This window comes from Lynx rufus, unplaced genomic scaffold (genome assembly GCF_022079265.1).
Source record: "Lynx rufus isolate CCGP_SWC_20201006 ecotype Redwood Valley unplaced genomic scaffold, mLynRuf1.p SCAF_2, whole genome shotgun sequence".
Classification (NCBI taxonomy): Eukaryota; Metazoa; Chordata; class Mammalia; order Carnivora; family Felidae; genus Lynx; species Lynx rufus.
Window position 1 is genome coordinate 8,846,460 of NW_025814834.1, and position 22,156 is coordinate 8,868,615.

At 39.9% G+C, this 22,156-nt stretch overlaps 1 protein-coding gene across 2 annotated transcripts in view; it reads right to left on the reverse strand.

The window, feature by feature from the left end:
- The window catches only part of CAB39 (calcium binding protein 39), an 87,639-nt gene that overhangs the window by 46,018 nt on the left and 19,465 nt on the right, over positions 1–22,156 (reverse strand). For both annotated transcript variants that reach the window (XM_047084608.1, XM_047084609.1), the window contains exon 2: positions 4,504–4,659. In XM_047084608.1, coding sequence (XP_046940564.1) covers positions 4,504–4,617 — 114 coding nt within the window. In that variant the 5' untranslated portion in view covers positions 4,618–4,659. The remainder of the gene's footprint in view (positions 1–4,503; positions 4,660–22,156) is intronic.

A 22,156-nucleotide genomic window follows, 5' to 3' on the forward strand; every position in this document is an offset into this window, starting at 1 on the left:
TTGCTTGTGTTTTGTACAGATATATGAGTATGTCAATAATGTAATTCTCCCTGTTTATTTGCAATAGCTGTATTTTTTATTTCTAAACCATTTCTTCCTTCCTTCCGTCTTCCTTCCTTCCTTCCTTCCTTTTTCCAAACCATTTCTTTATGCACTGGCTGGATTTCCAGAACAAGGCTAAATAAGTCATAGCAAGCACTCTGGTTTTATGGGACTACCTTCAAGCTTTCAGTCTTAAGTATGAGGTCAAAGTTGTTTTTCACGGTTTTTAATTTAGTGGTTAGATTTTCACCTTTCCATTTATTTTCAGGTCTCTGTTCCCTTTTTTGCCATTTGCATCAGTTGCTACTACCTTTTGAATGTTGATAACAAGGTGAATTGGGAAATTGCAGGGTTCTCCTCCCTCTTCTTAATCTATTTCAGAAAAAGTAATTTCCACAAGTTGCCTTTCAGAGCTGTCCCTTTCCACTGAAATGAAATTTATTTTTCATAAATTCAACTATTTTCCTTTGCTTTGTTTATCCTAATAGCAGGAGGTCTATTCTTGCTAAGGTTTAAAGAAATAGCTCTCAGCCTTGGTGTTATGGATATTTGGGGCCAGGTAACTCCTTGTTGTGGGAGGCTGTCCCACGTTTAGCAGCATCTCTGGCCTTTCCTAACTAGATGCCAGTAGCAGCCTGTGCTCCAACACAGATTAAAACCAACAATGTCTTTAGACATTGCCAAATGTCCCACAGAAGGCAAACTGCCCCTGGTTGACAACCGCTGGTTTAGTCAAGTAGATAATATGGATTCTAATGGAGACTAAGCATGCTTTCTATAACTTACAGGACTCACCTCCAGTGCCACCTCCTCATATAGCCCATCTAAGTTAGGACACTCCCCCTACCTGCTGCCACCCTCCACATACCCACACACCTTCAGTCGACTACCACAGATGTCAAAGCATGGACTCCTGTGGACCCTTGAGACCCTTTCAAGAGGCCCAGGAGGTCAGAACTGTTTTCAATCAATACAAACACATTTGCCTTTTTCTGCTGAATTGCCATTTGCACTGACAGTGCTGACCCTCTAGTCTGAGTCAAGGCGGGGACAACAAACTGTACTGGCCATCATTGCCATCTTCATCACCATGTACTCAGTTTAAAATTTTGCTTAAGAATGTCATGGGAAAGCAGAAAAAATATTCATTTTATTAAATTTTGATATTTGAGTACACGTCTTTTTAACATTTGGTGTGATAAATACAGGGAGTATACGTAAAACACCTTCTGCCCCTTATTAAAGTAAATGGGTCATGGGGCGCCTGGGTGGCGCAGTCGGTTAAGAGGCCGACTTCAGCCAGGTCACGATCTCGCGATCCGTGAGTTCGAGCCCTGCGTCGGGCTCTGTGCTGACAGCTCAGAGCCTGGAGCCTGTTCAGATTCTGTGTCTCCCTCTCTCTCTGACCCTCCCCCGTTCATGCTCTGTCTCTCTCTGTCCCAAAAATAAATAAAAAACGTTGGAAAAAAAAAAATAAAGTAAATGGGTTGTCTTAAGGAAAAGTAATTGTATGACAGAGCTACAAGCTGAATAAGCCACTTTTTTAATGGAACATCATTTTAACGTGAAAGAAAAACTGACAAATCATTCAGGCTTAGATATTTGGCAGACATTTTCTCAAAAATGAATGAAGTGAGAGCTTGTCACTTTAAGGAAAACACCCTATAGTATCTGCTGCCCAATTTGAATTCTGAAATCTGAATACAACATGCATAAGTCTGACCACTTTCCAGTACTTCCAGACTTTTCTGATGGGATTAGTGGTAATACTTAAAAATGTGAATTTCTGAAATTGTATAATGTGTCAATATTTGGAAGATGTGTATACATCAGTGATCCAACACTTTCTAAATGATCAATGCATGTTACAAAATCATGCATGGGTAAAAGATCTTTTCAGGGTGCCTGGGTGGCTCAGTCAAACACCTGACTTCGGCTTAGGTCATGATCCCACGGTTCCTGAGTTCGAGTCCCACAGTGGGTGAGCATGAGCCCTGCTTCCGGTGAGCTCAAACCCCGCTTAGGGTGAGCCCTGCTTCTGTCTCCCACTCCCCCCTCTCTCTTTCTCTCCTGGAATTCTCCCTCTCTCTCTCTGCCCCTTGCTCACTTGCGCCCTCTCTCAAAAAAAAAAAAATCTTTTCAAAATGCAGAGTATGAAAAGTTTATTTATATACTTTCAGATTCTATTACAATCAAGGAGCTAGCAATTGGGTTTTTTTCCTTTTTTATTAAAGATTTTTGTTTATTTATTTTGAGAGAGACAGAGACAGCATGTGTGGGGGAGGGGAAGAGACAGAGGGAGAGAGAGAATCCCAAGCAGGCTCTGTGCTGCCAGTTCAGAGCCTGAGGTGGGGCCTGAACTCATGAAACCGTGAGATCATGATCTGAGATGAAACCAAGAATCGTAAGCTTAACCAACTAGGCCACCCAGGTGCCCCAAGGAACTATCAATTGTTGAATTTTGGTGTGGCTATCAAAAAATATTCAGAATTATCTGAAAGGCTATTAAAACACACCTCCTTTTTCCACCCATACATCTGTATAAGGCCAGACTTTATAACTTCAACCAAGAACATATGACATCAGAGTGAATGCAAACACAAACATGAAAATCTAGCTATCATCTGTTACACCCGAATTTTTTAAAAAGTTTTATCATATCATAAACATTTATCTATTATCTTACAATGGGAATGCAAGAAACTGTCTAGAATTTCCATGAAAGATCTAAAGTTGAATTATAAAAAAAATTTACTAATTTTAGATTGCTTCTTTGGTTTTAAATATTTATTTGGGGGTGGGGGCAAGGGTTGAGAGAGACAGAGGGAGACAGAGGATCTGAAGCAGGCTCTGCACTGACAGCACAGAGCCCGATGCAGGGCTCAAACTCATGAACCATGAGATCATGACTTGAGCCCAAGTCAGATGCTTAACTGACTGAGCCACCCAGGTACTCCTAGATTGCTTCCAATGACAGAAAGATAGATTAACTCAATAGCCTGTAACAAATCTTAATCCCATGGGTGTGAACTTCGTTTTTTTATAGGAACACAGGTAAACCACATCTTAAAAAGATGGCAGTAGTTAAGCAGTCTACTATTCAACCCAAGAGAGGAAACAACCTCCTAAAATAAACAATAGGGTGGAAGAGGTCATTCCAGTCAAATACTCATTCAAGAGACAGCAGGTATCTAGCCCATGGTATACAGGTACTGTGGAGGGCATAGGTGGGCCAGAAATAACACTGGAGTCAAAGAGCTCATGTTCTAATAAGAGAGAAAAAATACAACACAAATAAAATCATGTTCAAAGATGGAGGCAGTGCTGGCATTTCCAAAGGAGGTGACCAAAAGGTAGAGATCTGTTTTAGGGGGCAAGCATGAGGAAGCAAAGGGAGTATTCTGGGAAGCCATCTAGGAAAAAGAGAGGTATGCGGTGGTTCTGAAAGATGAATGGGGGCTGGGGTGAAAATCCAAGGGGGTGGACAAGACAAAGGCATTAAAAATGGTATAGCTGATCATTTGCTTTAGTTGCTCTAGTGGACAGAGGCAAGCTGAGATTGCTAGAGCTCACAGAATAGTGGGGAGAAGGGTTGAAAATGGCCTAGAAAAGCAGAGACCAGGTCATGAAGGGTCTTGTGTGCTATGCGAGGAGTCTGCACTGAAGGTTTAAAGCAGGGGAGATATTTTAGAAAGAGCATTAAGGAGGCTACTGCTAAGGTCCATAAGAGAGGTCATGAGGATCTTCATCAAGTGGGAATGGCAGTCAGGATCAATTCCTAATCCCTTAGGAAGTAGGATTCACAGTATTTCACGAAGATGACATTTTAAAGGAGGAGAAGGGGTGCCTGGGTGACTCAGTTGGTTTATCTGACTTCGGCTCAGGTCACGATCTCATGGTCTGTGAGTTCAAGTACCACATCGGACTCTGTGCTGACAGCTCAGAGCCTGGATCCTGCTTCAGATTCTGTGTCTCCCTCTCTCTCTGCCCATCCCCGGCTCATGCTCTGTCTCTCTCTCTCTCTCAAAAATAAATAAACATAAAAAAAAAAGGGGGGAAGGAGACAGATCAGGATAAAAGCCAGGTTTTGGACTATGGTGACTGGACAGAGGGAGACACTTGTCATGGATACAAGGAACACAGAAAGGAAACTGGGAGAGATGCTGCTCCAAGAAGACCACAGGTGGAAACACTGATCAGATAAACCACTTCAACAATGAACACCCCTTCCCACCAAATTAAGTAAATTTGAGAACCTGAAATGAAAAACTGAGAGAAAAGGGAGAAAGCAATCTGTTGGATGGCAGTATGGAAGAAAGTATGTGGTGTTTAGGCAGCAGCAAATGCCATTTGAGGACTCTATTTTAAAACCCCAAATAAACCCAAATTGGGATTTACTGATCTTTTAAAATCACTTCATAATCAAAAGATTGAAAATATAACATAAAACCAAATGCATACCTTTTCTGCTTTTTTGTCAGAAATGTCTTGCTTTTCCAGAACAGCCATGCTCTCCTTCAGGTTCTTCACAATGTCTGCTGGGGATTTGTGAGACTTCCCAAATGGGAACGGCATGGCGGCAGCGACAGATGCCTCGCTGCGCTCTGCCTGCTTCACCTGGGGGCACAGCACAAGGCACAAGTGAGAAGAAGTGAGGTCAACAGAAGACATACTTTCTAAACCCTAATCTGGGAAGAAACCCACTGTCTGAGAGAGTCATTTTATGACAAGACTTGCAAAGTGAGTAGGAACAAGGAAACCTACAAATATACACAGAAAATGATAATGCAGAGAGATCTTAGAATTACAGAATGTTTCGTACCTCTCGAAACACCTTTTTTATCACCTGCTCCCCTAACCACCCATTTGAGGAGGAACATGCTGGTGCTGGTGAGCAGGGCAACTCGTACTGCCAGGCCCCACGCTAAGCACTTTAATTCATCATCTTATGGGATCTTTTCAAACAATTCCCCGAGGGACATTATTACTCCCATTTACAGGTGAACTTTAATGAGGTCAAGAAACTGGCTCAAGGTACCAAGCAGTAAAACCAGCTCAGGTCTATCTCAATCCAAAGTGTCCTTAATCACCACACGGCCCCTCTAATTAACAGGTATCTCTTACGGTTGAGGAAACTGAGGCAAAAAGCTAGGTAAGGAGCTTAGCCAAACAGCACTAGCAACAGGCTCACTATCTAGGTCTCTCCAGATATGCCCTGGCCTGTGTTCATGCTGTTTCCTCCTAAGCACCCCAGGGGCACCCACCACCTTCTCTTCAGTCAGTCAGGGTCTCTGAGTTGGAGAATCTTGGACAGAGCCTTGGGCAAATCTCCCAGCGGATCCTCAAGTCCCTTATGTGACAGTTTCATCATGTACTCTTTCTGCCTGGATAGGACTATCTCCGGTGAAGGAACTCACTGGATAAAACCCTTGGGGTAATGAACTTCTGGAAGTTCTTAATTTTTTATGGGCAGCAGAAAACAACATTCCAACCACATAAACCACAATATTATATCACGTAAAAGGAGGACATCCACTAGAAGTCACCATGAAAAAACAAAGTTAACAAGACAAACAATGGAAAGTAACTCGGGAACCAGTCAGAACTTACAATTTCTTTTACTAAATGGAAAGAAGCTATATTCACAGACATTAAACGACCTCATGGAGATACCAAAAGATAACTTTTTTTCCCACATGTGAACATAAAATATCTCCACTGCACAGCATCATTAACACTTCTTTTGAGCTTTGCCTAAGACTTTATTTGAATAAAGTATTTAAATGTTTTTTTCTCCAGGGTTTGAGATACAGTGACCTGTTTACAAATAAACATATAAGGGGAAACAGCATGCAAATGAAGGTCAATGTTAAGCCTACAATTAAATCATGAACATGTATGTTAATTCTTGACATGTTTTGATATGATCTGTCCTGACCAATCTTTACACCCAAATATCACCTATATAGCTCACTTCCTACCAGACTGTAAATCCTTCTTTGATCGCATTAAAACCACATCTCCATTAACAAAAGAGATATGTCCTCAAACACAGGTTTTCAAAAACCAAAGATGAATACATTCGTTTCTAAATATCTTTTCTATGATAAGAAGTTTGGATTTTATAGGTGAGTTATCCCAAGTGGCTGTTACATTATCTGATTACCTGGCTAGATGGTACATAAATCGTGGTCACTCTTTTCCATTATTTTCTCTTTAACCTTTTGTTGTTTGAGGGGGTAGGGAGTAATGCAGATGCTTTTCCATGAACACAGTGGACTCAGAATCACAGTAAATCCTCTGAAAATGCAATCTTTCCTATTTGTACTCTGCAAATAATAGCAACGATGCTACAAGTCAATGTTGGGTGGAGGGTGGGAAGAGTTTAATGGTATTTTGCAGGAAGTGTTATGGTGCTATGCAACAGAGATATTTTCAGCTTGGGCTCAATGGTGGAAGAAGTGACTTTCCAGGGCAAAGGGGGTTTTAAAAGGTTCTACCATAAACCAAATACTCATCATAGCAGAAAGAGTACAGCTGGTGAAGATAACACACATAAAGTGCTTCTGTGAGGGAAAAAGGAAGCATGACACAATCATTCCTTTTTTAATTAGTATACTATGCAGCCAAGATTTTGCAGAACATATACACTAGTAAGACTGTGCTTTGAGGAAATACAGTTAGTATTTCCTGTACTAAAAACAAGAAGTGGACACTCCTCAGCAAGATCCTTGAAGGATGTGAAACACACAGGCATATGTCTGAGTTTTGGAACTGACAATCCCAAGAGTATGGACATAACCAGGCTGGAAGCAGCAGTGGTTAAACAAGCATTAACATGGTTAAGAGACACCTTTCACCGTAACAATCTACCTATCTTTCCTGTTTTCCTTCTTCCTCCTTTATCATCAGCAGTATTTCATTACAAATATCTGAGGGAGTTTTAGGGACCAGTAACAAGAGCTCACTGGCGAAGGCCCTTCGATAACTCTTCACCGCCCTTATAATAAAATACAAATTCCTACCATGGCCCTCCTAGGCTTTGCCCATCTCCAACTCATGGCCCAGCATCCCGACCTTTATCATAGAGGTCCAGCCACACTGAGGTCCCTTCTGTTCCCAGAAGATGCCAACTGCTACTAAGCCCGAGTGCCACATTTGCAAATATGGTAAGAACCTTAATTTTTAAATCTAGATGGTGGATATATGGATTTTCATTGTTACTCAGCTTTTGTGTATGTTCAAAGTATTTCTTAATACTGTTTTAAAACTGCCTAAACTATGTTTTGGACAAAACTGGAGATCATGAAAGAGACAGACAAAAATATATATTACAATTGAAAAATTCATTTAGCTTTCAAATACAAATTTACTCTGTCCCTCAAAAAAAAATACATATATATGTGTATGTATGTTTTTGGCTCATAATACACCTCAGCAGGATTCTTTGGACTGAGTCAAAATTATTATTGCGATTGGGAGAAAACCGACCACTGTTAGGATTCTAAAGAGGGCTGTGGAAACCCATACCTACAAATCTCAAAGTGGAGATAAGCTTGCTCCTGATGGTAAACAAGCAGCGGTATATGCTTGAATCCCAAAGATAAAGAAGACTTGGAGGGGAAATTTAGCTTGAAATTTTGAGGGATTGGGGGAAGGGTAGGGTGGGAAATAATTAAACATACTAGTTTCATATTAAAATTAACATTTATGGAATTGCTTTAGTGTTAAAGCTGCACGAAAGGAATCTATGTGAACATGTAGCACTGCATACCCCTTAGCTTCTATGCACTGCTCTCCCTTAGTTGTTGTTTTCCTTTCTCTCTGAATGCTCTTTCTTTCTGCATTTAATTCAGTGACTCATCTCTACTCCAATGTTGATGTCCTTCAGGGTTCCACCCTCAGCTGTGTTCTTACTCTGTATTCTCTGATTGATCTCACCTACCCACGGTTTCAATAACCTGAAACCCATTTCCTGCTCCAACCAAATGGACTACATTTCCAACTACTATTCTCTATAAATGTCCTCCAGGCAACTCAAACCTCACCCCAAGTCCTGTTTGTAAGTTCCCCTTCACAGTGAATGAATCCATGGTTCACCCAATCACAAAACCCAGTCATCATACCACTCTTTCCACTTGTTAACTCTTCCATATGTGATCAATTCACAGTTTCGGTCAATTCTACTTTCTAAATCTCTATCCTACAGACACCAAATGTAGATCTTCACTATTCTCCACATAGGGCAGTGGTTGTCAATGGGGCCAATATATCACTTTTAGGGGATGTTTTGGGACATCTCGTTCACACAATGATTGGGACCACAAATCACTCTCTCTCTCTCTCTCTCTCACGCACACACACACAAATAACAACAACAACAAAAAAACAAAACCAAAAACAATTTCTGTGCTGTTGTTCACATAAGCATAGCCTTCAGCTAGATTCTATATATTCTTGGGGGTGTGGGGTTCGGCTAGGGATCAGAATAATGAAAGTCTTTCTATCTACTTCTGCATCTATGTCAGCCACAGAGAGTCAAACTTCTAGTTTTTAAGAAATGGTTACATTATTCATTAGCAAAATGCAAACACTGAAGCACTACACAAGGCAGACAGTGAAAATCACCTGCAAAGCCTATAGAGACAACAGGTATTAACAGTCTGTCGTACATTCTCCTTTTTATTACTTGCTCCATGTCTGTGGTCGTTCGTACTGGGAGTCTACTCTCTTCTTCAAACAGAGACCAGATGATACTAGAAACGGTCACTCAATTTCTTACAAAGAACAAAAACTGCACATCACTGTTCTGTTATGTGAATGCTCTGAAAAGTACAATGTTCCACCCCCAAGAAAGTGCTGGAGAACATACAGAACACCTAGAAAACAAAAGTCTAACATAATTAGAGTTAGCATTGCTGGGCACTGCCCTTCTTAGGCAATCTGTTTTGGCTTGTGTGGACACCCTCCTAACTGTAGCTAACTCTATTCACCTGTGTACTGACAAATACCGAAAAGGAGTCAAATGGTCCATAAGCCACTGATTAGGACATCCATTCATTTAAATACCAACTATGCACTCACAATACGCCACAAGCTAAAGGCATCAAGGACACCTGCTCTACAGAAGACAGCATTCTGGTGTGTATGGATGTGGGTGTTTGTGTTTAGAGACAATAATGAGAAGCTGCTGAATGACAACACATTCCTAGACAGCTGAGTTAATGGGATTCTATACTAACATACTGTTAGATCTGACTCATAAACTTGGTGGTCAAATGCAAAAACTGAAAATTGACAAATAGTCCCACATACAATAAGACTTGCACACATGGCTGCTAAGGTAAATCAAGCAGTCGTGAGAAGTGTGGAATGTACTGCACACTTAACCCATTTTTAGACAGCTGGCTCTGAGACCTCACCTCCTGCTTCTACAGTTAGTGTTACTTACTTCAAATTAATACTCAATATCTAAAACATGCCAGACTATCCATATAGTAGTGTGGGGCAAGTATATAAAGCACAGTGGTTAATTACACAGCTTTATTTTTTTTTTAATTTTTTAACATAACTTATTGTCAAATTGGTTAACATATAGTGTGTAAAGTGTGCTCTTGGTTTTGGGGTAGATTCCCGTGGTTCACTGCTTACCTACAATGCCCAGTGCTCATCCCAACAACAAGTGCCCTCCTCAATGCCCATCACTCATTTTCCCCTCTCCCCCACCCCTACATTCACCCTCAGTTTGTTCTCTGTATTCAAGAGTCTCTTACGGTTTGCCTCCCTCCCTCTCTGTTGTAACTTTTTTTCCCCCTTCCTTTCCCCCATGGTCTTCTGTTAAGTTTCTCAAGATCCACATATGAATTGAGAACATACGATATCCGTCCTTCTCTGACTTATTTCACTCAGCATAGTACCTTCCAGTTCCATCCATGTTGCTGCAAATGGCATGATTTCATTCTTTCTCACTGCCAAGTAGTATTCCCTTGTATATATAAACCACATCTTCTTTATCCATTTATCAGCTGATGGATATTTAGGCTCTTTCCGTACTTTGGCTATTGTTGAAAGTGCTGCTATAAACATTGGGGTACACGTGCCCCTATGAACCAGCACTCCTGTATCCCTTGGATAAATTCCTATTAGTGCTATTGCTGGGTCGAAGGGTAGTTGGTTCTAATTTTTTGAGGAAACTCCACACTGTTTTCTAAAGTGGCTGCACCAGCTTGCATAATTACACAGCTTTAAAGATAACCTGGGTTCAGATCCTGACTGCCTCATGCCTTAGCTTAGACTTTTCTGAGACCCTTTTCCACATCTCTAAAATGAGAAAAATAGCTTACCTTACAACTTAGCACAAGAATTAAATTATATGTTTGAACATGCTTATTAGCATAGCATCTGCATATGGTAAAATTTGAATAAATAGTAATAAAGGATAGTTATGCGGGGTTTTTTGTTTCTCCTAACATCTGATTTGTGGGGTGCCTGGGTGGCTTAGTTGATTAAGTGTCTGACTTGGGCTCGGGTCATGATCTCGCAGTTCATGAGTTTGAACCCTGCATCAGGCTCTGTGCTGACAGCTCAGAGCCTGGAGCCTGCTTTGGATTGTGTCTACACCCCCCCCCCTCCAAAATAAACAAACATTTAAAAAGAAATTTAAAAATAAATAAAATCTGATTTGTGACCATTTCTAGAATGAAAAATGGGTAAAAAAAAAAAAAGGTATCTACACAGATTGGACAGCAATATAAAATGAGTGATCTTATTCGTCTTTTTAAACCTGCATCTTCCAAGTTTTGATTCTGCTTTTGGATGAAAAGGCTACAGGCCCTTCTTAGCTGTAAATAAGATGCAATAACTTACCTCCATTAAAATAAACCATGAATAGCTTTAAGAAGCATTTGGACCTTTGGTTAATTACCAAAGCCACCAAATACATACATAGATCATCATTAACTATATCAAAACCAAAATTAAGTGTCCAAGAGATACAAGACTTTGGAGTGTGTTTTGCAATTAATATACCTTGCAGGGGCCAACAGTGTTCAAAACTGGGTACTATTCAGGAGTCAAACTGATACTCTTTTATAGCCTAGATGGTAAACCAGAGGGTTGTAGTTGTAATAGTATTTAAATTATTTGTATGACCTCTCATGCACTCACAGTTTATAAAGCACTGTCGCTTCTCTGTTCAATACTTCCCCCGATGACTTCCCATTTCACTCAGAATAAAATCCAAACTCCTGACCAAGGCATATAAGGTTCATTGTGATCCACGCCTTTCTATTCTTGTCTCTTACACCCCAGACGTTAGCTACACTCCCTGGCTTGAATTCCTGGGCCAGGCCTATGTACATTCCCCACACTGTCTAAGGAGAGCTTTCAGCTCAAATCCCTGTGGCTCTCTCCCTCATTTTACCCACACTTCTACTCAAATGACACCGTATGAATAGGGCCTTCCCAGAGCACTGTTTCCAAAATAGCACCTCTCCCCTACTCTCATCTCCTTATCTTGCTTCATTGCTCTTCCAGTACTTATCACCATAAACTGACATATGTTTATCTGCTCCTTTCTGTTAAAATAAGTCCTATGAAAATAAGGACTTCACTGGTTTCACTCATTCATTGCTGTATACCCAGAAACTCTTGATTTCAGCTCAGGTCATGATCCTGGGGTTGTGGGATCGAGCCCCACATTGGGCTCTGCAGTGAGAATAGAGCCTGCTTAAGATTCTCTCTCTCTCTCTCTCTCTCTCTCTCTCTCTCTCTCTCCCCCCGCCCCGCCCCTTTTCCCTCACTTATGCTCTCTAAAATTAAAAAAAAAAAAACTTAATACAAGATCATTTCTCATAGAGGAATCAGGTCTCCATGAAGGAGCAGGAAATACACAAGAGGAGCCTGGGACATGTTAGTTACTTCAGAAAGCAAAGATGAATGAATGGGTTCATACAGAAAAAGACACAGGAGCCAATCTGAGTAGGCTTCCACAGGCCAAAGATGATACAATTGGGGCATAAAAAGGGAAAATGACTACAATGAATTGGCACACAAATTGAACCTTTGCGTATATGTTTAATAGTACTATAAGTATATATAATTAATAGAAGTAAAGCATTAAAATCTATGAAAATTATGGTACTAAAAAAGAAAATTTAGTAGTCACCTTAGAGCCTGTGAGAACAACACCACAATACCCTCAAAACTGGTAAATGAAGGGAACAGCGCATTTATCTTCTATATAGCCTGTATTTGAGGGTAACCAAATAGGTGGCAAGGAAAAGTTCTTTATAGAAGATTCACATAAACGTACTAAACGTAGGAAGAAAAACTGAAAATTACCATTTTGTAATCCTTATGAAATAATGGATCTAGGCAACAAACATCAATGGCCATTAAAATCACAAGCGGAAGGGTGAGGGAGAACTTCATAATGGATACACTGGAGCTGACAACTTGGAAAACACTCATCTATTGCTAAAAATAGGACAACCAGACATCAATCTGTCTCATGACATAATGCAATAGGAAATACAAAGTTCCATCTATAAAAATTTGATTTCCTTTCCCCTACTAGAAACAAAAAATCTGAATCTAACCAAGTTTCTAGAGCCACCAGCCTAAAGGAACAAGTTAAACAACATCACTAGGAAGCAGTAAGTCAAGCCCAGAACAAGGGACAAGTCAAATAACTGGTTTTCTCCAACAGATTAAAGAGCATAAGGCAGGGTGAGGTGAGAAGCAGAGAATATTAGTGAGACACTCACAAGACATCGTCAAATATATGGACCTTCTCTGGACCCTGATTCAAATAAACCAACTTTTAAAAATGATATATTGGGGCGCCTGGGTGGCTCAGTCAGTTAAGCGTCCGACTTCAGCCAGGTCACGATCTCGCGGTCTGTGAGTTCGAGCCCCGCGTCGGGCTCTGGGCTGATGGCTCAGAGCCTGGAGCCTGTTTCCGATTCTGTGTCTCCCTCTCTCTCTGCCCCTCCCCCATTCATGCTCTGTCTCTCTCTGTCCCAAAAATAAATAAACGTTGAAAAAAAAATTAAAAAAAAAATGATATATTGGCAATCAGAAAAATTATACACTGGACATAATTAAGGAATCACTGTTAATTCTGTCAGGTATCATACTGGACTATAGTAGACAGTCTAACCATGTCCCAGGCTCATCTTGTTTGTGTACAGCAGACAAGAGTAGATAGGAAAAAATATCCTCGGTTAGACACACATACCAAAGTTTGAGTGATTTGAGATTTCCTTTAAAATATTCGCCAAGAGTAAGGTGGTGGTGGTGTGGGGGGGGCAGATAGAGAAAACAAGGCTAGCGAAGTATTAATCACTGTTGAAACAGGAGATTCATTATACTACAGCCTATTTGTATATGCTTGAACATTTTCATAATTTTAAAAAGATGAGTAATAAGGAAAATTTCCTATTCTGAAGAACTACCTGTCTACTGTGCTTTGCTTTTCCCCTCTTATTTGCCAAAACATCCAAAACGTATATGTTAACTGCAGATGACCACCTTAGTCCATGTTTCTGACTTAAAAACAACACATTCTCCTTTACAGAGCCTCAGAGCTCTCTTACTGCACTGTTCCCATCTACACGTGTTCATTTTGTCCCCTGCAGTTCAATAAGTAAACTTTCCTGTTGAAGGCAGCTAGGAGGAGGAAGAACATTCACAGAGAGTAAGTACATGGGCAATGACTTCAAAAGCTGACATGCAGTGTCCTTCCTTGAAATAATCCTTGGAAAACTACAGCAATACCACCATGGGCAGCCCCTCCTTGGGAGCACAGTTACTTCTCTACTTGCCCAAAACCTGGCCCCTCCCCCTACCACAGATAAATGCCAGTCGCTCCAGGAAGATCCCACAGTGGAGGTCCCCACCCTTCTCACACTCTAAGCTTTTAAAATCCAGATGATGCTGTGCTGTTGTTATTTATATATGTATCACCCCCAAAGAGTCAGGAAGCCCTGTGGTGGCCAACTGAGTATTACCCATCATGTTACATGCTTTGTACAAGACTCCAGATAAATTTATTGACAGAGAACCAAAATAACACTTCTCAAGACAAAAACAAATAAGGCCACAGAAATGACTGATACATAAACAACCAGGAGTTAACTAAAAAGTTTTAATTTGAAACCCAGCCTGAAAGGGGTTAGGGGCCACCACCTAAATAGTTTGGGAGGTTAAGTGAGCAGGAAATCCTAGGAAAGTCCCTATAATTTACCTGTTGCTATGCACAAAGCTGGACCCCTACTTACTGAGCAACTCTAATTTACCATATAAACATGACAAAATTCTGATTAAAGTGTGACGGATTAAGGTATAATTAACCAACATGGAATACTGCTGGGCTCCCAAGATGGTGATACAACTGTAGAACTATCTTGTTTTGATTCACACAACTTTTTTTGCATGGATTGCTTCTTTAACATTAAACTAGAATGAACTTAACAGCACTGATCACTTGTGCATTATACTGTGATGTATATTCTCTAATCCAATGTCTACAGACACTTTTTTTTTCATGTTTATTTATTTTTGGGAGACAGAGACAGAGGGCCAGTAGGGGAGGGGCAGAGAGAGAGGGAGACACAGAATCAGAAGCAGCTCCAGGCTCTGAGCTAATCAGCACAGAGCCTGATATGGGGCTCGAACTCACGAACTGCAAGATTATGACCTGAGCCGAACTGAGCCAGCCAGGCTCTCCAAAACATTTTTTTCCTTAACTCAAGTGTAGTTAACATGCAGTGTTATATTAGGTGTACAAGATAGCAATTCAACAACTTCACGTATTACTCACTGCTCATCAAGTGTACTCTTAATCTCCTTCGCCTAATTACCCCCATCCCCCCACCAACCTCCTCTCTGGTAACCACCAGTTTGTATAGTTAAGGGTCTGGTTTTTCGTTTTTCTCTCCTTTCCCCTTTGTTCAATTGTTTTGTTTCTTAAATTCCACATACGGGTAAAATCATATGGTATTTGTCTTTCTCTGACTGGCTTAAGCATTTTGCTTTAGCATTATACTCTCTAGCTCCATCCATATTGTTGCAAGTGGCAAGATTTCATTCTTTTTTATGGCTGAATAATATTCCATTGTACGTATATACCACATCTTTATCCATTCATCTATCAATGGAAACTTGTGCTGCTTCCATAATTTGGCTATTGTAAACAACACTGCAATAAACAGGGGTGCATCTATTCCTTCGAATCAGTGTTTTTGTATTCTTACTACAAACACTTTATCTCTTCCCACCTTCTTGAATCCTATGGTAAATACTTTTATACATCTTTTGAGTCACAGAAAAGGCTATCCCTGAGATCCTATAATGAGTGTGTCAGTCAGGATACAAGGCAAGCGTCTTGATTCCAAATTCTCTTTGTATTTACCTGTCCTTTCATCTTTAAAAAATTTTTGTTAATGTTTATTTGAGAGAGAGAGAGAGAGAGAGAGTGAGAGCGAGCATGAGCAGGGGAGTGGCAGTGAGAGAGGTAGACATAGAATCCGAAGCAGGCTCCAGACTCTGAGCTATCAGCACTCGGGGCTTGAACTCATGAACCATGAGATCACAACCTGAACCAGTCGGACGCTTAACTGACTGAGCCACCTAGGCACCCCTATCTGTCCTTTCATCTTACACACAGATGAAGTATTACAAAAATGTACAACATAACGGTAATAAATTAATAAGTATCTAGAAATAAATGTTCACCAAGTCACTTTTTACAAAATATTGATTTTTAAAATTCTGATCAAATAGGCAAAAGGCAATCTCTAAGATTACAGAGTTAAATAAATGTGAAAAGAATACCCCTGAATGTCCCCTAGCCCTAAAAAACACACAAAATGAAAACTGGTCCATATCTCTGTTTCACTTGGTTTGGACAAGATTTTTACTACTCATTACTGAAAACCCAAGTTCCTTTTCTATTAAATATCAGAAATGCACTGCATAGAGAGCCAGGCTATGAAAACTGTATACTCCTCTCCAATTTGAACTAGTATCCCAAACACATGCATACGTCTGAGTGACCACGTGCTTCTCCATCCACTCATCCTTTGTTCTAATTATACAATGAGTACTTAATGAAATGGGCTTAGTAAAAGTGATGTTTAGAAATAATTTCACTTTTGTGTTCTTCTAAAACAGGCTGTTAATCCTTGAGAATTTCTTTTATACTAAACATGGAAATGTCAAATTATGAATGCTTGTGAAATATTCTCTAATGGTAAAATTCATCCTATATTTGAGTAACAAAGCAAGAGACACATACTTATAGGAGAGGGCTCTGCTTTAAGTAGCTGATTTTTAGAAAAGTAATTTTATAAGAACTTGCTTTGAAGTATGAGATCTTATTTAAAAAAAAACAAAAACAAAAACAAACCAACAGAGCTCTGTGTTAATTTTGCAAAGAGGAACCTCATGGTAAATTTCAAACACTTCTTGAAAGAATCATACTACTTGTGGTAAGTTGTACTGTGGTAATTCCAGAGTAGCATACAGTCAACATGGACTTTCAAGACTAAAATAAGATAATTAAAGTAAGACAACTAAGTACAATAGAATATTTCAAGCTAAATCCTTTCTGAAACAAAGGCGGGGCATATAGGAACATCACTCAAACAGTTCCAGGATTCACTTAAAAGAGTGGGAAGTATTTTAACTGAACACAGCTAAATTAACTCTTAGGAGTTAAGAATGTATCATGGATCAGAGCTCTGGGACTTCCTTCAGCACACACACTAGTAACTTCACTTCTGCAGAAAAAAGTTTGCTCTTTGAATACATATTTGTTCTTTGCCCCAGTTGAATATTGGCCCCAGTAGCAGTTTTCAAATGTCTTTTGTTGATTAAAAGAAACGTGGTTTGCTCAGGACTAAAGCAAGATGCCATGAATGGGAGTACTCTTAAAAATGGTTTTCTTCTTTGGATGCCTGGGGGGGTGGGGGTGGGGGCTCAGTCAGTCAAGCATCTGACTCTTGGTTTCCACTTAGGTCATGGTCTCACGGTTCGTGGGCTGAAGCCCCATGTCAGGCTCTGCGCTGACAGTGTAGAGCCTGTTTGGGATTCTCTCTCTTCTCTTTCTCTCTCTCCTCTCTTTTTTCCTCTCTCTCTGACCCTCCCTGCTTTCCTCTCTCTCTCTCAAAATAAACTTAAACAAAAAAAAAAATTTTTTTTTTAATGTTTTTTTTTCTAGAGGCGCCTGGGTTGCTCAGTTGGTTGAGCGTCAACTCTTGATTTCAGCTCAGGTCATGATCTCACAGCTCCTGAGCTCAAGTCCTGCATCTCCCTCTCTGTCTCCCTCTCTCTCTCTCTCTGCCCCTCCCCTGTTCATGCTCTCTCCCCCTCTCTCTCAAAAATAAACAGTGAAAAAAAATGTTTTTCTTCTACTTGTGACTAAATGAATATCAAATTCAATTCAGCTTAGTAATATTACAAATAAAGTTGAGTTTTAAAAATTAAGGTCCATGTCTTTTTGTTTCAATTTTCTGCATGAACACAGCTTCGCAAAACTTAATATTTTATATAAATAATTCCATGCAAAATACACCTTTAACAATGTCTTTTAAATTCATCACGAAAGTAAACACACATTTCAAAGCTGAAATTGTTGGATCAACACAACTCTTTACTGAGTCAGCAGGGTGTCACTGTTGCATTTCTCCAAAGGACAGGCTGCTTTGTAACTATTTCAGCAGAAATACTCATGTCACAGCCTTTAGGTCTTATTTCTATTGGGCGCCTGTATGTCCCCCCACACATTGTGTTCAGATCTGCCCAGCTTTACTTTGTATTAAGGTACCGGGGCCAGTTGTCCCTGGAAGTCACGTAAAACGAGTGACGGTAAAGAAACTCCTGGTCTTCCCTCTCCTAGCCAGACGTACTGGACTCGGGACTGACACTGAGCATTAAGTGTCAGTTCTTCATCTTTATCAACTCTGAAGAAATGATCCCTGACCTACCCACCTTAGAAAGCAATGTCTCATATGGGGCGCCTGGGTGGCTCAGTCGGTTAAGCGGCCGACTTCGGCTCAGGTCATGATCTCGCGGTCCGTGAGTTCGAGCCCCACGTCAGGCTCTGTGCTGACAGCTCAGAGCCTGGAGCCTGTTTCAGATTCTGTGTCTCCCTCTCTCTGACCCTCCCCTGTTCATGCTTTGTCTCTCTCTGTCTCAAAAATAAATAAACGTTAAAAAAAAAAATTAAAAAAAAAAAAAAGAAAATGCTATTTTCTTGACCTCCTCCTCTCCCTTCCCCTCTCATCAGTGCAATTCTTTTTATTTGAATTGCTGATAACTGATAACAATGAACACATTTGCATGCCTACTGTCCACATGCACTTTCTTAGTAAAACTGTACATCTCTACTGCCTGTCAGTCTACTGGGTATGGAATATGTCTTTTTCCTACTGATTTGTAGGATATTGTATAATTATGAATATTATCTCTTTGGCTGTTATTTTTTTGCAAATATGTTATCCTACGTTGTCATTTTAACTTTTTAAATTTAATGCACAAATCATTTTCTTACAGCTTTATCGACAACCTTTCTCTTAATGAATTCCAGAGCTTCTACCAGACTTATAACTGCATGCTGAATACGAATGTAAGATTCCATATTTACAGGTATCAGACATTATTTACATTTAAACAATGAATATCCTTTTCTGAAATAATGTTCTATGAGAATCTAATCTAACAAACCTCACTACACATTATCCAGTTTGACAAAGCATGTTAACTTTTACATTAGCACTGCTTAGCAGTGGGGAAAAGGTCAAGAAATCTACTATAACACGAATTCATGACCTTTCTCCAGTTAATCACCAACTAATTAAGTTAGTTGGGAGGGAGGGAGCACAGAATGCATTCTTTATACATAACTATACTAAAACGCATGTTAAGTACAATGTTAAATAAACACGAAAGTTGGTATTTTTCAAAATTATAGATGTATGACTTGAGAATATTTTAAGATGAATCTATAGACATGCCTTTTAGACATGGATTCCAACATGATGTGACAAACTTCCTTTTCCTACACTTTATCCCAGTCTAAGCAAGCCCGAGGCAAATACCAGGATTAGAAGGAAATTGACAATATGCCATCAAACCGCGGTAGCAATTTCAGTGAGCATCAGGTAGGAATATTTTGTAGTAGACATGTATCCTCATGTCCTAAGGACTGACGCATCCAGGACTAGAGTAAAAGGAAAGTGAGAGATTCCTGTAGAAGAAACTCAAAGCTTTTTGAGCAGCCTAATCAGGCATGTTGCTATGTAAATTACCATCACCACACTAGCCTGTGCGCTGTATGTGTGCAAAAGCCATAGATCCACGTCCAATCTGCACTACATTAAGCACAGGTGGCAATCAAATTCCTATAAAATTTATCCGGATTTGGTTTTGTTACAGAGAACTGTGGGGGAGGTGACTCAGAGGACCCCCTCAGGTATTCTCCAGCATTCCAGCCTGTCACTGTCCTTAACAGTGCAGTGTTTCACAAATCAGAGGAACATATGGGAAGGAGAAAAAAAAAAAAGAGAGACAGGGAAGCAAACCATAAGAGACTCTTAATGATAGAGAACTGAGAGTGGATGGAAGGAGGTGGGAGGGGGATGGGCTAAATGGGTGATGCGTACTAAGGAGGGCACTTGTTCTGATGAGCACTGGGTGTTATATGGAAGTGATGAATCACTAAATTCTATACCTGAAATCAGTATTGCACTATATGTTAACTAGAATTTAAATAAAAATTTGAAACAAAATTTCACCCACAAAAAATGTAGTGTTTCAAACTGAACCCTGTATTCCATATGTGCTCTGACCGGCTAAGATCACCCATCCATGTATTTCATAAACATAATCTTGGGCTCCATGAAGAGCTTTGATAGTAACATACATGGCTGTTTTCTGTTAAGCAATTTAATTGACCTAGGTCTTCTGCACATGTTCCCCATCTTATTACTTCTCCCTACCAGATTCCTGTCAACTACAAACCTGACCAGTAAGTCACACAGGTCTTTCTTTACTTATTAAAAGTACGTATACTGAAGCTTTCCAATTAAAGCAGGCCACCAAACTGCATTATAAGTTTAAACAACCACCAGGCCACCTAACTGTATTACCACTAGTGGTGATGGCTTACAGATTTCTCTGACCTTGTAACACACATATATTCATACATTAAAAAAGTATCACACACATAGTATGACCGAACAGTACTTATCCTTAAGAACTAAGATTGCAATGATATTCTCTCTTCTATTTCATTCCATCCTAGTCCCTTGCTCCCTTCCTCCCTTTAAAATGCTACTCAGAGCCCTCTGAGCTGATTTCACAAACAAGTGACAGGATGGAACCTGCAGTCTGTAAAACAGACTTCTAATCAATTAGGGTCGCTCTTTTACTAATGACAGCTAACTTATTTACAATGTTGAACTTCTCAAATTATCATAACATGGCAAAAAGATTTCATGACTTGGTTTAAGACTTGAAATTACAATTACATATTACAAAGCCTTATCTAGAAACATCTGTAATACATGACCGATTCCATGAATATGTTAAAGGCCTTTTATCAATATGATCTGTTATCTTTAATTTTATCTACATTGATTCATATACAGATAGTCTCTTTTTTTAATGTTAGGCTGCTTTGTTTTTTTTTAACGTTTATTTACTTATTGAGAGAGAGAGAGAGAGAGAGAGAGAAGGTGTGCTAGTCGGGGAGGAGCAGAGAGAGAGAGAGAGACAGAGAATCCTAAGCAGGCTCCGCACTCAGCACAGAGCCAGACGCAGGGCTAGATCTCAAGAACCAGGAGATCATGTACCTGAGCCTAAACCAAGAGTCAGCCGCTTAACCAACTGAGCCACCCAGGCACCCCTCATTTACAGATAGTCTTAAGGAATGAGGAGTTACATTGTTACAGTTTGAGAATTCGTTCCGGAAAAATGTGAACTGCACAACTATTTCTTTACAACCTAGCACTGTATTTCAATAATAGAGAAGGTTAATCAATGTTCACATTTTAAAATGTGACACCACTCGTCCTCAAGCATGAAATCACAAATCCATTTTTCTTCTAGTTAAATTTACTACTCCCTTTGCTGCAGGGTTGTGGAAACATAGTCCATCTGATCATGGGCAAACATCATGGCTTCACCCATATTTTAGTAAACGAGAAAAGCAAACAGCCAATCCTGCTCTTTTAAAAAGCCGGCAATTCCTTAAAAAGAATGTATAATTCAAACTGGAACTGTAAACAAGTGGGAGAATATGAAACAAAGTTCAAATATGAAGAAAAAAGCCTTTTAGAAAATTATTTTTGTGTCAAAGAAAAGAGAGATTTTAAAACAAGGTAAAAAAATGCTGTGGTTCTAAAAAGGTATACCTGAGAGGGGTGAAATGTTCATTTTTCTCTTTTGAGAAAACAATTTCCTATATTTCGAAAAAAACAATTTCCTTTTGAAAATGTACACCCTTCGAACTTCTATCTAAAGGATCAGATATAAACCTGGAAAATCACTTTCCTTCAGGGTCCAGCACTGCTATTTTTGTTCTGGCCAAATGCCCACGAAAGCACAAACATGCCACAAAACCAGCCTGAGCCGAAGCACCACAGTTGGGGATTTGAAGGTTTATTTCCTTTTTAAACCACCGTATAGTGGTATTTAGTGTAAACAGGCTTTTTCCAGCACAAGTATTTGGAGCCACAGAATATATAGTTCCATGGCCCTTCAGAGGATGGTGTAGAACATTTTATACTCAAGGAGGATCTCTCCGAACCAGTCAGCAGATCCCTTCCAGCCCTCCACATCAACATACTAAGTGGCACGCAGATGTCTGATCCTGGGTTGGGAGAAAAATTCTAGGTGAGATAATGAAGCTAAAAAACAATTCATTTCAGAGGAAGTAACTGGAGGTCATTTGTCAACTGACTGGCACGATGCAATAGAAAAACTCTTGGGAAAAAGCTCCTGATCCTAGAGCCCAGACTCAGCTCATGGACCAAAAGATGTAGCCATGCCTCCTCCTGTGGTGCACATTCAGTAGTTGTTGTTCCAGGACTCCGTTTACCACGGGGGG